The sequence below is a fragment of the Syngnathus scovelli genome, chromosome 2 (genome assembly GCF_024217435.2).
Source record: "Syngnathus scovelli strain Florida chromosome 2, RoL_Ssco_1.2, whole genome shotgun sequence".
NCBI classification, from domain to species: domain Eukaryota; kingdom Metazoa; phylum Chordata; class Actinopteri; order Syngnathiformes; family Syngnathidae; genus Syngnathus; species Syngnathus scovelli.
Window position 1 is genome coordinate 12,112,852 of NC_090848.1, and position 17,100 is coordinate 12,129,951.

General features: G+C 41.5%; 2 protein-coding genes and 1 long non-coding RNA gene across 3 annotated transcripts; 1 reads left to right on the forward strand and 2 right to left on the reverse strand.

Moving 5' to 3' along the window:
• Window positions 1-22: 22 nt before the first annotated feature.
• On the reverse strand, window positions 23-4,938 carry ogfr (opioid growth factor receptor). Its single transcript, XM_049755131.2, has 7 exons — window positions 4,789-4,938; window positions 3,513-3,578; window positions 3,350-3,431; window positions 3,192-3,270; window positions 2,932-2,998; window positions 2,699-2,847; window positions 23-2,615 (listed from the first exon to the last, which is right to left on the reverse strand). The coding sequence occupies exons 1-7, from the start codon at window positions 4,894-4,896 to the stop codon at window positions 1,565-1,567; spliced, it is 1,602 nt and encodes a 533-aa protein (XP_049611088.1). The 5' UTR covers window positions 4,897-4,938; the 3' UTR covers window positions 23-1,564.
• A 1,470-nt stretch (window positions 4,939-6,408) lies between these two features.
• On the reverse strand, window positions 6,409-7,204 carry LOC125989111 (uncharacterized). The gene is made up of 2 exons (XR_007488602.2): window positions 7,080-7,204; window positions 6,409-6,528 (listed from the first exon to the last, which is right to left on the reverse strand). It is a non-coding gene; the product is annotated as an uncharacterized lncRNA (long non-coding RNA).
• An 871-nt stretch (window positions 7,205-8,075) lies between these two features.
• Window positions 8,076-11,374, forward strand: kcnk15 (potassium channel, subfamily K, member 15). The gene is made up of 2 exons (XM_049755130.2): window positions 8,076-8,718; window positions 9,610-11,374. The coding sequence occupies exons 1-2, from the start codon at window positions 8,076-8,078 to the stop codon at window positions 10,602-10,604; spliced, it is 1,638 nt and encodes a 545-aa protein (XP_049611087.1). The 3' UTR covers window positions 10,605-11,374.
• The last annotated feature ends 5,726 nt before the right edge of the window (window positions 11,375-17,100 follow it).

The following is a 17,100-nucleotide window of genomic DNA, read 5'->3' on the forward strand; positions in this document are numbered from 1 at the left end:
TTTAGGCAAAAACAAATAGCAATTGTATCAATGTGTCAGAAAATATCTTTATTCAGCTCTTAAACAGTTGGAGGAAAAGTTACATAAAAAGAACTCAAGCTGTATTTTGTTAATGTTTTAAATCAATCCTATTCACAATTAAGTGCAAGAGTTGAGGGGCAAAAATACAAGCACCCTGGCAAACAGATTCCAAAATACCAAGAATCAAAATACACATTTGAGCTAAGATTGACCACTTCTGACGCAAAGGCAAACATATATTTTTAGATACAATCAAGCAGTCTATCACATTTTTGGCAAGGTTTTCCGTTGTCCAATTCCCACTAGAGTGAATGCAAACAATATTACCGAAGGATAACATTGGTGACAATAACTCGGAGAAATTGTTGAGTTCAGCGTCAACACAAAAACAGCCTGCAAAGGGAAACACAACACTTCCAAATTCAGTGCAAAAACATCTTGTAGAATGATATGACAATAAAACAGCTGGAAAAAGCATTTAGCTCAGGACTTAATTATGTAGTCTATCAAGAAATGGAATGAACATAGTGAAGTCATTTTAAAGTTATGATTCATTTTACTTTTATAACTTCATTCTTTTCAAATGTATGCCTTAATTTACTTGTTACGCAGTCGGTTGTTTAATTTGCTGGACTCATTAGGTACACGTGCAAAATGGGTAGCAAGATGGCGCCTGCCGAGCGAGTTGGCCTGATTGTTTTTATACAGCTCCACTATATTTTGCGGCTTTATTGTGCCAAAATCAGATTTGACAAACCTGAACGCTGCAGTGCTTTTATAGACTCCAAAATAAATATTAAGGGTGTTCAAATTATTGTTTCTCTTAGCGTGGTGATATTTCCAAAGGGAGAATTTTTATTTTGTAGGGGTACCCAAAGTGTGGCAAATCTTTTTGTATTTCATAAAATTTTATTTGCATCAGTCCAATATTAGGAAAAGCATTTATTATAATTAAGAAATAAAGAGGCTGCACATTTAAGTGGTGAATAACCAGCAATGATTTCAAAGTGTCTGTTTACCAAATCTTAATAAAAAAATAATAATAAATGAAAATGTCATTCATGCAATGCATTTTAACAAAAGTGAGGTTTTCTGTACTTGGACCGACTTGACTTTAGCTGCGTTCACACTTGCAGTCCCGTATGCTGGTCCAGTATAAAGTTTGGGGAAGGGGGAAAAAAAAAAAAAATTAATGACATGCTGATGCTCACATATTTCTACCACTTTGCTGGTGTTCATGCAGGCATTTTTCCATCCTCAGAACAAAAAAAAAAGATTTACTGAACTGATTTGTGATTTTCAGTTTGCGAGGTTAAACACATTTGTCACATCACAAAATGCTTCCAAGAAGTATTGTGACATAGCACCGTTGCAATGGCAAGTGTGAACGCAGCCTCGAGTTTACAGTACATCAATTTCCAAATGTACAGTGACTGCGGTCGTAACGCTTTCGCTCAACACTGAACAATCTTGGCCTTTCCTTACTCACGATCAATCAGACTCAAATTCACCGGACAGTTGGGCTTAAAGTACGAAGAACTATTCATGTGTTAGCCACATCTGGATCTAAACCCGAAGAGTTGGACTCCATGTCGACATCCTCCACCTTCTTCTCAGTTGTCAGTTCATCCCTCGCTTGACGGGCACTCCCGTTTGCGTGCAGCCCTTTGTCCTCTTTGTCTGGCACTTGAGTAAAATCAGTCCGTGGGATCTTTTCTTCCCTGTCCGATGAGAGGCAAGGTGAGTGTTTTGCAGTCTTAAGCGGCGTATGAGCAGGCGAGCTCATTTGGCTGAGGGCGGCGTCACCGTCACTCATTCCCTCTGCCTGGCCGGCGCCTGCGGTGGAACCGTTGCTCTGCATTAGCGAGTTATCTTCTCTTTTCTTCTTCGGTGGTTTCTCCGTGTTTGAGTCTTGGTCTGTTTGCATGACGTTGTCTGGTTCCTGTCCGGCCTCCAGGGAGCTGTTTGTAGCTTTGAACTCGATGTCGACACCGGGCTCTGTTTTGACACTGGCGGTGTTGGGCGACTGATCCATTTCATCAGTTTCATTCATAGAGTCAGTGCCGTTGCCTAAAGTGTTGTCGTTGGACTCGGAATTCCCGTTTCTGATCGTCATTTGATCTTCTTTTAGGTGAGGGGGCATCTCGGGCTGATTGAGTTTGTCTCGATTTGTTTCCGTCTGATTCTGCGCCTTGCCGGCATTATCCGGCTCCTCCTCTTTGAGGTGAACCCCCTTTTCACCATCTTTGCTTTTAGCCCTCGAGCAGATGTCATCCTTGCCGTCTCCGTTTCCGAGGGCTTCGGGTCGTTTCTCGGCCTTCCGGAATTGTTTCTGAATCTTTCTGGGACACCACACAAATTTATCCTTTGGCTCAAAGTGAAGGTAGGCGAAGCGCACAAGCTCCTGGCGCTTTTGTTTGTCCAGCACGGCAAACAGGAAATAGTCGAGTACGCTGCGTCTAACACTACTGAGGTTCTTTTTGACCAAAGTCTCTTCAAGAAAGAAGTGCACCAGCGGGGCCTGATAGTGCTCAAAGCCGAGCTCTCCCAAGCTCTTCAGGATGCGTGTGATGCGCAGGTTGTTGTGCATGTTTCTAAGCGAGATGAGACAGTTGGAATTGAAATGACCACCCAGAAATTTCAGCTTTGTGACATGACAAAAACGTTTAAGCTTTACCGCTCAAGGTTCCCGAAGCGCTCTTTCCAATTCTCTGCTCGTGTCACTTCACCAATGTCTTTGTTAACCAGGCGGATGCCGTAGAAGCCCAACATGAGTTCATAGGACTCCACAAATCTCCTTTTGGCATCCTCATTTCTCTTGAAGGCCTGGGAGGAATAAAGAGGGCAAGAAAAAGGGGGGTGAGGCAAAGCTAAAGCAGCGTGGGATTCTTTTAACTACAAGACACTCACCTCAATCTCCTTCTTGGTGAGTTCAGAAGCCATGTAGTTGACCCCTGGTTCCCGGAGAGGGAACAGCCTGATGAAAGCAAGAACACGGATGCTCAACATTGATGAGTAAAGCATAAGGCCACCCCACCGCACCCTCTTGTGTGACACTTTAATTGTTGTTATTCAATCGCTGGAATAATTGTTTCTACAAATACTACAACACGTATGCTAAATGTGCAACGAGCACGCTAGCTAGCAATAAAAAGAAAAATTGCACATACCACTGAATGTATGAGTGGACTCTCTCCAACCTTTTGTAGTCATTTTTCCACTCTTTGAGAAAGGATTCAATGTAGACCTCTGTGTCAGGTACGAAAATAACATGTCAGTGTCGTTCATCCTTTGACCAGAATATTGTGATTTGATTTAAGTAACATACCATCCGGTGCAGAGGGGAATTTATTGAGGTAGAACTGCAAGTTGTTCATTTTGTCCTCCGAGCACTCGTCATCTGCAAGATTCTGACAGGGAAACAGAACCGCATAATTTGAGTCCCACACAGAGTCTGATGATTGATTTGAGGGTAACTGTAGAGAACTTACAGGGTATCCTCTTCTGTAGTTCTGCATGTCCTTTGCTGCCCTCATGTTTCTGGGCGGGTGATGCCGCTGTGAACCACCATGGCAGTGAATAAACACACCCCAAGCATTTAACCAACAGTTCGAGTGATAAACATCACGGATTATGTACAGTATAATTCTGGTTAGTTTTTCTGACTAACTGCAAGAAATTGTAAACATAGATTTGAACTCGTTACTTCTTTACGGAACCAATTAAAATTTCAGTTTTGTTGTTGTATCATATTAACAGGAAACATGCTAACTGAATCCACTTAATCTTGGGTGACCAGACGTCCTCTTTTTCCCGGACGTCCTACTATTGGACCCTAGAAAAATGTCCGGGGGGAAGTTCAAAATCATCTGAGACTGCCTCAAACACAATACATGTCCAGTACATTGTCAACAGAATTACCACTCCGTTCCATTTCACTCAATCCCAGGTTTTTCTGCCCTTCTCCTCAAATCTAGTCACTCTGCTACCAAGCAGGGTGGGCTGGCCAGTCTACACCGAGTGTTTACAAGCAATGCTGAAATGAAAATGCACGTTCGCAGAGGAGTTGAATAAAAAAATCCCCGTGCTTTCGCCAGGGTCGTGATCCTTATGAAGTGCTTGACTTGACATGCAAGTCAGGCACTCACGTGTCTTTCTTTACTTAGTGTACCACAATAAAGCTAGTTAGGGTTAAAAAAAAAAAAGGTTTCTTCATTTTCAGAAACCCCAATCTGGTCACCCTATTTAGTGTGCCACTATAACACTCAAAAATGTCTGTACACATAGTGTAGTCAGTGTTTTTGTTAGTGTAAATATGTTTTGGTGTGTGTGTGTATACGTGTTATTTTGTGTTATTCGGGCCAATGAATGCAATTGCTATACAGACACCATGTCATTTGTGTCATAACATATGACACAAATGACCCCCCCCCCCCCTAAAAAAGGTACCCTCTTTTTCAGAAACCCAAATCTGGTCACCCTACTTAATCTACTTTTTGGTTCAGCAGATACGGCAGTTATGCATCATTTATTTTCCCCGCCGTAGAACAAACTACGAACAAATGTCGCCACATCCAGCTCAAAACGAATAGTCAGTATATCTTCGAGTAGCCTGCTAGCCTAGCTTGCTAACTAGCTAGATAGCAGCTAATATTTCCGTTGCACCAAATGCAGCAACAACAACGTTTTGCCAATTCACCCGATTTAACACCGCGGCCTCACAATGACAAGTCAAGTTTTAACTTCGCGTTTTAGAAACGCACTAACCGATACAAGAGTCCTCGAGCGACGAGGTTGACCATCTCCGGCCGGCCCCTCTCCATCACTCTCGGTGTCCCACGTCGAGTCGTACTCGCACACACAGTCGTCCTCCATCACTGCCAAATCGACGAAAGCCACCCAAAGCTAGCCGAGCTTGTTTTCCGATAGAGATGTGCATGGATCCAGCTCCACTGACACGATCGCACAGGTTAGCCGAGGGCAGCACTAGACAGCCTCTCTTCGCAGATCTCCCATCGTCTGTCTATCTCTCGTTTTCATTCCAGGCGGCGGTGACGTCTTCCCTCAGGTGCTCGAGTGGGCGTTTTATGATCACAGTAAAGTATGATCACAGTTTATGATTTTGATGTCACAGTAAAGGCTATATCATTTTTTAAGGTTGAAGATGAGAGGGAAGAAAACTGTTTAGCTCTATGTGGTGGACAATCATTCGAATGATGGCTTGTGAGTAAAAAATTTATTTATAAGAAACCATCATTATTGATTATTTTGAAGGCAGTTGTTGTTGAGTCTTATTTACTTGTGACAAACATTAGGAAAGTTATGACTCTTCAAAGTCAAATTTAATTTAAAGATTTAATTGCAAAGTCAACGAGGTTGCGATACGGATACGCTGGCATGACGTCATCGATCATTGCGTCATTTCCGTGTTCAAAAAGCTGTCGCTAACATGTAAACACAATGGGGCCGCTCACGTTTTACTTCTCAATATCCACGAAAAAAAGGTCCGAACGCCTACAACTCAAACAGTTCTAAATATCAGTGCGTTTGAAGGTCTGAAACGGAAAGTACAGGCTTCATTGAAAAATAAAATTGACGAAGTTGAGGAGAGAAAGTAGCTAGCTTGGGAGCTATTTTTTTCCGTACCCAAGTAACGTTAACTATTATTAACTTAGCTATGTTGGAATTAGTACCAGTTTGTTGACTTTTTCTGACTTTGGAAATATTTTACAAGTTCCGCGAGGGTCAAAATAGCTCATGGCTTCCTGATGCTGAAGCAGACCCCAACGAGGAGAATCGGATTCAGGGGGACCTACACCTGACAGGAGCTGGCACATGTCATCTGGTGATCTGGACTCCTCTGGATCTTATAATCCTACTCAACCATAACATTTTACCATCATCGTTTCCTGTTTTCCACTTTATCTATGTCAAGTGATTGTTTCATGTTACATAATTGTGTATTGTCATGCATTCTTTACCTTGTTCTATTACAGGATATTCATTCTAAATATTGATGCCCGCTGAAGCCTCCCCAGATTTTATTTCTTTGATATCAATATCTGTGCATTTGTAGTAGTTGAACTGCGGTTTTGTGTTATGATGTTTAACAGCCTATATTTGAAAAGCAGCAGAAGAGCAAAGTAGTCAAAATAAATTGAGGGAGCAAGCTAACTATGAAGACTTGTATTTGTGAGCATATTCACATATCCAAGCACTTATTTCAAATGTTCATCCATCTGACGGGCATGTAAAGTAATTGTTCTGAGAATAGAAAGTAGTAATAGACCTTAAATTAATAATAGACCTTAAACAGACAGAATCACACATTTATTCTGAAACATTTCAGTTAAGTAGAGTGTCACAAAAATATATGAACACTCTGAATAATTCATGCAAGTGTTTATTAAAAATACATTTCAAACTAATACAATTATCATGAATCATGAAACAATGAAACAATTCTCATGGTATTTGTGCTTCAACTTTCATACTTCAATGTTCGATCTGCAAAGAAAAAGCAAACAAGCAAACACTTGAGTCATTAGATGCCAAAGTACATTTTTATGAGACACCCTAAATATTGACACATTTCATACAAGCTATGTAGAGGGAGATGACATGCAGTAACTTAAGCTTGTTGGATGGGGTAAAATCTTTATACCTGGGGGGGCTCATATATTTAAGAATTAAGTGGCTCTAAACAAATTGAAAAGTTCTGTAAATGCAGAACCCAAGTTGTTGTACATGGACATTATTTTGTATGCCCATCATAGCCATTCATACAAAGTCAAATTCATAATGTAAATAAATGACCTTGTTTTCAAAAATAGACATGGATTTTGTAACTAATTTACCTGAAATGCAAATTAAAAACCCTCTTACTCTAAAACGTCCTCTGTAAATTTAGATTCCCTTTTTCATGCATACATCTACCAAGGCTAAAAACTCACAAACTTAGTGGTTTCAACAAACGATTAGGCCCATTCTATTCATAGCTGGACAGGAACCAGTGAGCTGCATTTATACAATACAGAACCATAAATAGAATCACGTACCATTACTGGAAACTCATCTTCGACGGCCACTGGTGTGAGTTTCTATTTTTAGTCCTGGTTGCTGTGGAAACTGGAGGGCTCAACAGTCAGAGTAGCTATTTAGTCTTGCTGCTTTATCATTTATGCTGTTTACTCAATGAGGAGGGAAACATTTGTTAGTATACAGCAAGCTGAAACAATTTACAGAGACCCAATTGGATCGTGCTAATTGGAGATTAGGAACGAATTTAGACATTTTACTGTCGGATTCATTCTTGTAATGAATGCTGACTCGAGCCAAATGTTTGTCAGTTTGAGATACAGCGCTGATCTTAAAAAGTACGCATGCACGCGTGCACGCACACACACACGCACACAGGTTTCAAGCACTGATGAGGCAAAAAAAGATTAACCTTCATTAGGCCAAAGTTGTCGGACTAGAGTGCATGCATTTTATTTGTTGGGGACTGGTGGAAGGCTGGAACGGTATCACAAAGTAAGAATGTTTTAAGGTTTGGGGGGTGTCATGGGGTCACAGAAGGATTGATGCAAGTTACAGCATGAGGTAAAGGATTTGTAACTTCACTTTAATATTTTCTTTTATAACAATCTGTTATAATACGTTTTGTTCACCTAAAAAACAGTAATGTGTTCTAAATGTCCCAAATATTTGCTAACTAAAATATTGGCGGTCTTATAGTAACATTTTTCGACGGGAGTGTACAATATACGTACGGAATACTGGATAGTGGAAAACTGGGTAAATATCACCCTCAAACTCACCGTATCCGTACTTGCTTTTGAAAAAGGTAACCATGGAAACCAACATCCTAGTGTCTCTGTATTTAAAGAACCAGCGAATGTAGCATTGCATTTATTTATTACATCATCTCAGACGACTAGTTTGCGGAATTTTCGAGAACCTGAAAATGCGTGATGATACACTGACGTCATTATAAAAGCAAATATTTTAATTGTATTTCTTTATTCGTCTTAACCCCACGCCACGAGCACTCCATGTTTTTGCGGGGAAAGCAGCAGTCTGCGTGGGTTGCAGCCTTTCTGACACGACTCGACGTAGCTCAAACTAGGAAGTTGCTGTCCATGGTGCTGATGTTCGCCCCTCACGATGAGAGGGCCGACTTGTTGCTACTCACTCACGCACGAACACGAGCACGCACGCTCTCTTTACACACTACCGGGTGCTTGTTTGCGCATGCGAAGAGGAAAACTGGGACCACTTGGCTCTTTAACAGATCACCGTGCGAAGATTATCAACAGCCCCCCCTCCTTGTCGATGTAAAACACGCAACAGGCTGCACCACCAATGTGACGAGGAGCAGCAGGCTCCCACCTGTAACAACGCCAGCGCCGAGGATGAAGAAACAAAACGTCCGGACCTTGTCGCTCATCCTCTGCATGCTCTCCTACTTGCTGGTAGGCGCCGCCGTCTTTGACGCGCTTGAGTCGGAGACGGAAAGCGCCCGCAGGCGCTACTTGGAGCAGAAGCGCAACGAGATGAAAAAGAAGTACTTCTTCTCCGAGGACGACTACCTAGACATCGAGCGGGTGGTACTGCAAGCGGTGCCCCATCGAGCCGGGAGACAGTGGAAATTTGCCGGTTCTTTTTACTTCGCGATTACAGTAATCACCACCATCGGTAAGATGGAATTGGCATTTTAATCATGCATTGCTGTGATGTCACCCGCAATTCGCGTCATGTGATACTGCCTTTGCGAAGCCGAGGCTCAGTTGAAATTGAAATTAATTCATAACAAGAAGTTTATTTTTTTGATTGTTTTTGAGTTGTAGAAATTTACCGTAGCATAAACCGTGAGTCGTTCAAACCCAAGTGTCAAACTCATTTTTGTCAAGGGCCACAGTTATGGTTATTTATGATGGTTTTCTTTAGAGGACCGTTATAACCCAAATAAGTGTATGATCGCCTCATGTTACACCCATAACAAAGTGATAAAGTCGTTATGAAATCAGAAGCCAGGCCAGTCAAAACTGTTTGTTCCAAATGTTCTTAAATTTTTGTTGCGTAAAAAGATTTGGAACAAAAAAAAAAATGAGAAGCAGAGGTGCAACAAGAAACGAATAACTAATAATTATGAAATTGATCGATTTTATTATGAAATCAACCAATTTGAAACAATGTCTTATGTTCCAACAAGGTGTTTGGAATACAAACGTCTAATCAACAGGACAATTAATTAAAGATAATCCTTTGTTACAGCCCTAAAGTGAATACAAATTGTAATTTTGTTTATTTTAGCAAGAAACTTGAAGACGGCACACAATTTGCTTTCATAAGCCCCGTGGAAAGATGTGGCGGACCCATCTGGCCCCCCGGGCCCCCTGTTTGACACCTGTGTCTTATTTGTGCTATAAAAAAAGGGGGGGGGGGATCCAACTGCAAGCTCTTAATTCCAACCATGCATGAAAATTGCCACAGTATTTAACCCCTCCTAAGACATTCAGTTCTTTATTGCAAGTGTTTAAAAATGTACGTTCACTACCAAAACTCATTGCTGCCTCTCATTTGAAGGTTACGGTCACGCAGCACCAAGCACAGACGCAGGAAAGGTGTTCTGCATGTTCTACGCAGTCCTGGGAATTCCTCTGACTTTGGTCATGTTCCAGAGCCTGGGAGAGAGGATGAACACATTTGTGCGCTATCTCCTCCAGAAGACCAAAAAGTGCCTGGGCTTTAAAAATACAGAGGTGTCCATGGAGAACATGGTTATTGTGGGATTCTTGTCTTGTATTGGTACACTGTGCGTGGGGGCTGCCGCTTTTGCTCACTTTGAGGGATGGAGCTTCTTCCACGCTTACTACTACTGCTTCATCACCCTCACTACGATTGGCTTCGGAGACTTTGTGGCCTTGCAGAAAAAGGAGGACCTCCAGGAGAAAACCTTCTATGCGGTTTTTAGCTTCATGTACATCCTGGTAGGACTTACAGTCATAGGGGCCTTCCTGAACTTAGTGGTGCTCCGCTTCCTCACCATGAACAGTGAAGATGAACGCAGAGATGCTCAGCAGAGGGCATCCCTGAAGAGAGACAGAGGGCTTTTAGATGGAGCTTCCCACCTTCATGCTATGGGCGAGCAGAGCAGGAACGACTGCAGGGAAAGGCACAGTCACAACACAGCATACAGTCACAACCAGAGTCCGCTGTTTGTGCCGATGGAGGGGGGAACGAGTCGGACCAACCTGATCAGCTCGTCAGCGGACAACCACGAGCGAGGGGGAAGCCCCTGCAGACTGCGCTTGGAGGTGACGCCGGACGAATGCAAGCCGGAGTCGAGCCTCAGCTCGCTCTGCTCCTGTGTGTGCTTCCCCATGGACATTTGCGATAGCCCCAGCAGTCAATGCAAAAGCAACCATGTCAAATCTGTCTACTACAACTCAGTCTCCTATAGGATCCACAGCAGCTCCCCGGGCTCCAGGAACAATACGGGACTGTCTTCCCCAGGAGCAACGCACTCACCAGGGCGTAGCTTCCAGGAGTTCCCTCGAACAAGGAGAATGTCAGTGTGAAGGACGATTTATAAGCACTTTTGCTTATACGACCGATTTTGTTGATAAAGCACACGACTGTCAATGAAGATGATGTCGCACGTTTTCCGAGTGCATGCTCAGTGGAGTGTATTGCACACTGTGGATGCATGAGTGCTTCTGTAAGATAGGAAATGTCTTCGAGTCCACATTTTTGTCTCCCGTAGCATGCTTCTAAATAAGGATGACAAAATGCAAAGAAAGGCGCCCCTATATGATGTGTGCATTTCGCCCGACAACTAAGACATACATACAGTAATTAATGCCTCTTTAGAGTTTCACAACTTCAAAAAAGCTTCAATTATAAATACTGTTCAAGACTGTAAAAAACATGATTTGCCGTATTGGATGCCGTTAGTTTGTACTTAATGATTTGACGAATGAGTGCGTACTTCAAAAATGAAAAGGCCTTAATGAACTTGGACACAGTAAATGAAAGCTGTGCCTTTTTTGCTCAGAGAATTTAATATATCTTTGTAATACATATCAAGAGGGGTGGTGTGAGTGTGTGTTTGTGTGTGTGTGGGAGGGGGTCTTATTGTTCACGCTAGCATTCATGCACTTGAATGTAAACATTGGTTTATACTTTAATGGATGCAGTAGATACCTGATGCAAAATGTAGCATGATACAGTAACCCTCCCAAGATCTTGGAAAATACTTTCGGGAGCTGGTGGTGTTGACTTGAGATTTGATGTGACTTGTTATATTGTTTTATTAAACAAAAGCGCAACATCAGCAAAACTACTGTAATATGTTTTTTATGAGTGTTATTTACTTTGGTCAAAGCTAGGACTTTTTTCCCTGCGGGGAGGGCAAGGATATCACTGGGTCCCTGCAAAACATTTTATTGCACAAACTCCCCAAAAGAGCTCTAGCTCAGTTGGTGGGGTACAAAAGCATCCCTGAAATGAAATCCCAGCACATCTAGAATTTGATCCATCTAAAATTTCATCCACAAATGAATGAATGAATGAACGAATCAATCAACCAATCAATCAATCAATCAATGGACGAACGAACGAACGAACGAACGAACGAACGAACGAACGAACGAACGAACGAACGAACGAACGAATGAATAAGATTGCCTTCATTCAGGATGTGGGGCAGGTTCCTTCAACCACTCAATACCAACACATGATTATTTTTATTACTTATCACTAACCATGTGATACTAAAAGTCGAGATGCTACCGGATAGCTTGGAAGTACTGGGAACCCATTAGAATGTTTACTCTCCTCTAGGAAAGGATGTTATGTATTTAAATTCAAAGTATCATAAGAAATGCAAATTTAAGAAATATCAATGGACCTAAATGGATCGTTCAGGCTTGATGGTAGAGAATGGAAAATAATGCCATAATAATGTGCATTTCAGCACCTGTCTGATTCACTTCAGCATCAAGAAAACAGTATTCAGAAACTCGATAATCATTATTTTAAACGTTGGTACCGATTAAGGCAAAAAAGGAGCTTTTCGTGATCTTTTAAATGCCACTCCTCACTCGACTTTATTGTCGAGCATCAGTGTCCTGCTTCTGACTGAGAATAACTTTGAGAAGGGGGCCCTCTATAGGGGAAAACTCTCCATTGGGGATTCTTTAGAAATGTGAAGTTATTTATTTGACCGCTAGAGGTCAGCATTTACCCACGTAAGATCTGTCCATCAACTCAAGCTGAAAAAAAAAACATTTCACATTATTTACGACGCGTATTTATGCCATCGTGGTGTGGTGAAAGTCTAAACAAATACATGTTCGTCCACTACATATCTAAAGTGTGTAGATATCCACATTTTGCCATCTTTATATAGTTTATAAATGTGAATAGATTTTTTTTCCTATTAAAAATGCACTGGCAAATAAAAATTGGAATATACTGTACTCTGGGTGGAGTTAACATGTTCTCTCAGCATTCAGCATATCTAACCATATTTAGCTCTAACACCTGAAGCAGAAGTCTTCGTTATTTTCAGTCTGCCGCCAAAAGACTGATGGCATCGTTGAGACTCCCTGCAGTCTGCACCATGGGAATGACACGGCGCGGGATTGCGCAATTGCTGCTGGCTTGTCACACGGCCAACCTTTCGATTTGTTTACAGATGCAATATGTCCATCTTGGCTGAGTACTAAAAGAAGCCAGGGGAGCTGGTACTTGCCAGTTTATTTATTTATTTTAGTCTCTCTCTCTTGTTTTTCACTCTGATGATTCCCTCCACAGGGAGCATTTGAAGAAGAAACACACTTTCATGGTGATCACACATCAAGTGTTCTCTGGAGTAATTGAACATTGTGACACTTTCATTGTCTTCTGCTTGATTTATGGCTGTCTGGCTACATAAAACATTCCGGTGTCTTTTTTGTTCCACATCTTATGAACATTTTCATTGCACGTTAGTTGACTTTTTGATGCACCCTATTGATAGCACTAAAATGCTTTCATTATAATGTTCCAGCGAGTTTTACCTTAGGTTTCCAGAAATGCCTCAGTGTTCCTGCTGAAAATAGATATCAGCATTCAGCATTGTGTATTTTCCAAATTTGTGACCCACTTCATTGAAAGATGCTCGATACAACACTCAAATAGGAAAGACGTGCCAATGAAAGGATAAGATGTGCCACACGAACTGATGTAAACTGATCCTCAAATATTACACGAGTCAATACATACACCACCCATGTTAATTTTGCAAAATATTGCAAAGTATGACGATGAATAATAATGATATTAGTATAGATCTTTCTTGAAGGAGGTTCAGCAAATCATTTCATGTCTGGGCCGATTTTGCGTTAGTTTCACAATTTAGTTGCTTTCGCTTTTCCATATGTAAGTCCATAGAGGTCACAATCCACTCTAACAGATTTATTTGTCATTGTTCATCTTTAATGGTATCATTAAAATGTCATACTTGTTCTTCTGGTCTCTTGGCAGCAAGCTTGGAACTTTCCCCTGTAATGGGCTCGCTATTGAACATTCACTGGTAATTGAACAATAATGAACTGTTCTGTGACACAAGTGTGTATATGCGTGTGTGTCTGTAAGTGAATGTGTATGTGTGTGTGTGTGTGTGAGATTGATTCTGAAAGCAGCCTTTGAGGGCACACTATCTGCAGGCTCTGCAGGCGTCATGTAAAAGAGGGTCGAGATAACTTTTAATTATGGCCTATAGAGGGCAATGTTGCATCTTTTGTAACGAAATCATCGCTCACTTCTGGGTGTTCAGTCCTACTCCCACGCTTTGCTCAATTTGATTGTGATGTGAGTTTATGCTCAAAAGAACATCCATCTAGTAGTTTATTTTTTCATATTGTGTCAAATATCTATATTGGAATCCAAACTCATTATGAGTTTTGTTGTTCTGACATCAAGAAGTACGGGAAAATGAAGCTTCAAATTTGCTTCATGAACCAGTTGTATTTTTGACTGGTCAAAGAAAAAGTCAGCCTGCTTTCAGGCCTACGATGAACAAAGAGTGCCATCTAAAGGACTCAATAAACACAACAACTGGTTCATAATCATCTTGAAGCTTCAAATCTAATCAATACCTCCGTTTAAAAATGATTTTTTTTTTTTTTTTAGATGCAACTTTTTTTTTACTTTGTGGCAAGAAGATGATGTAATAGTTCACTGAATTCCATCCGAGCAGTTTTAATTCAACTCAGTGATGTCATCAATGTGAGTGTGAAAGGTTTGTCTCTGCCCATGATTGACTGGTTGAGTTGAGGGTGCCTTTCCCAAATGTCAGCTGTAGCTCGCTTGTGACCCAAAAAAATAACAGGCGCTATACAAGATGGAGTTTGCTGCACTTTTGCCGAAAACCACCAGTCTTGCCAGTCACCTCTCCAAAACCTGACTTTGCCAGTACTTCACCGTTATCGCCACACTTAGGTTTTTCCTTCAGCACAGATGGAGAGCAACATGAACCCGTAGGGACCAACCAGGCTTAAGTCCAAAACAGTTTTTTGTGTGGGCAGGTAAAATGTTTGGAGAGTGATGTGGAATGACAACAGGCCAAACATGACAAACACAATATTGCTTTGAATTTTGCACTAAAGGAGGGACAGGAAAAAAAAAAAAAAAAGGGGTTGTGTTTTTTTAGCCAACGCAATTGCCAGTGATTTATTCAGCAATTTGTTTTGCTGAAATGGGCTGAAATGGATTGTAATAGTTGTGCTTTCAGGAGGTGATGTAATGGGTCAGTGAACCTTCTGATGAGTTGCAGTTGTGACCGTCATTTTCCTCCATCGCGGTGCACATATGAGCTCTGATAATATCCATCATTCATTGCAGTTTTACAAGTTCAAAGAAACCATTAATCAAAAAAAATATGCAACAGTGTTAAACTGAATGCAATTTGCTCTTCCGGGAGTGCGTGCTCTTTCCACATACCAAACTTAAAGTATAAATTCTACATATTGAAAACAAACAAACACTGCAGGGTCATTGAACAAATTGAGCAAAAAAAAATAAAATAAATCATTTCATGACTGTTGACCCGTCCATGTGCCCCAACAACAAATACTCACTTTTCCTCCCCGTCACTTTAATTGTCAGATGAAGTGACATTAGGTATACAAATTCTTGTCATAGTGCATAATGAGGCGACAACAGTCAGTGAAGTCGATCTGGCACTCGATAGCGATCTAATTACACAGCGTTGGAAATGTCAAGTGCAGCCTAAAGGCCTCTAAGGAAGGCAAAGGATCCTGTTAAGGTGCTGCGATAAAAATATGGAAGTGCTGACAGCATAATTGAACAATTTAAAGCACACAGCTGATTACTGCACACACGCTCCCCGAGGATGTGGCTGTTTTTCACGTACTGAAGCTGAGCGATATGCCGTTTGCGCTGCTGTGCATTATCTCGCTTTGACGACCGATGCCTTCAAGAGTGACTACTACAAAGTGCTGTCACATTAAAGAGAGCAGCCTGGAATTTGGCTTGGTAATGATTTTAAGGTAGCAAAGTGTCTTTTTAGAGGCAATGTTATGCTCTCCTCTGCTATGAGTGACACTGTATAAAGATGCTCACTGCACTGAGAGGATGGAAGTTAGGCCGAGAGACGGCAGAGAGTGAGAGAGAGAGAGAGAGAGAGAGAGAGAGAGAGAGAGAGAGAGAGAGAGAGAGAGAGAAAGAGAGATTTTTACTTACCGTATTGGCCCGAATATAAGACGAGGTTTTTAAAACTGAAAAAGGGGGTGGGGGGGTCATCTTACATTCGGGGTCTAGACTTTTTACAAACTTGAGCCTTGAAAAAGAGGGGGTTGTCTTATAATCAGGGTTGTCTTATATTCGGGCCAATACGGTAATTGATTTTGCTTAATAACAAACAACCAATCGGTTTCTTTGAAAAAGTGGACGATGAGAGCAAAAAGGATCAAGTATTAAATGTAAGAAAATACAGTAACAGGTGCTCATCAAGCTTAGTGAGGGACCTTTTTAATTATTCATTGTTTATCGTGTGTGTATTCTTTATATAATTAGCAGTTTTCATTTTATTTGTGCATAGCAGCACGGTATTTTATTTTATTGTCTTCAGAGGGGGGATTTAAAACTGATGCCAATTCAAATTTTGTCTTTCTTTGATTAAAAACACAAGAGTGAATAAAAAAGACTTTGACAGCCTCTGCACAACCTTTTAGCATTTTAGCATGTGACACAACATGGTAGGTTCATGACAGTGCAAGTTTGGACTTACTCTTGATTGGTTGACAGTCAATCTCAAGGGCAGATATACTTTCGGAAAACAATCATAGGGACTCAATATAAAGATTTCAAGACACCTAACACTTGTGCTTTTGAAATGTGGGATGGGCTTGGACACAAATATGCAAGCACGAGGAGATTTTACTCAGAAGTTGGGGATACACAGTGCTGCTGAACTGACTGTGCTTTGAAATGATCGATGTGCATGTGGATGATATTTTTCTCAGCATGGGTGCACTTAACGGTGGGAAAATTACCGACCAAATCCACCTCCCCGCTCCTCAGCTTTGTGACTTGTGCACTTTGATGCCTTCCTGTAATCTCTTGGGTTCTTTGACACCTTCCGCCTATTCTTTTTTTTTTTTCTTCAGGTTAACCATTAAGGAGATGAACATCAGACTGCTCAGACTTTGAAGTAGTGCCAATGAAGTGTGCGGGGGACAGCTAGCAGCGGGTGGAGGAGGGTACATTAAAGAAGTGCTTGAGATAAATAATCATATTTCTATGCACCCACGATGCTGGAAAAGCACCATCTGGGACAGGCCGTGGATTTGCATTACAATATAAATGGGAAGTTGCTGGAGCTGAAAGGGTGATGTGAAGTCATTCAGCCAGCCCCCTCACTCACTGACAGGTTGCTTCTCCGTCCCTGCGCCAGGCAGCAGGAAGGAGCGAGGCAATTTGTTGCCACACGGTACACCGGTGTATGTTTGTCGCTCGACTGACCCCCCATCCTGCCTCCATACTATCGCCCCCCCCACCTCATCTTTT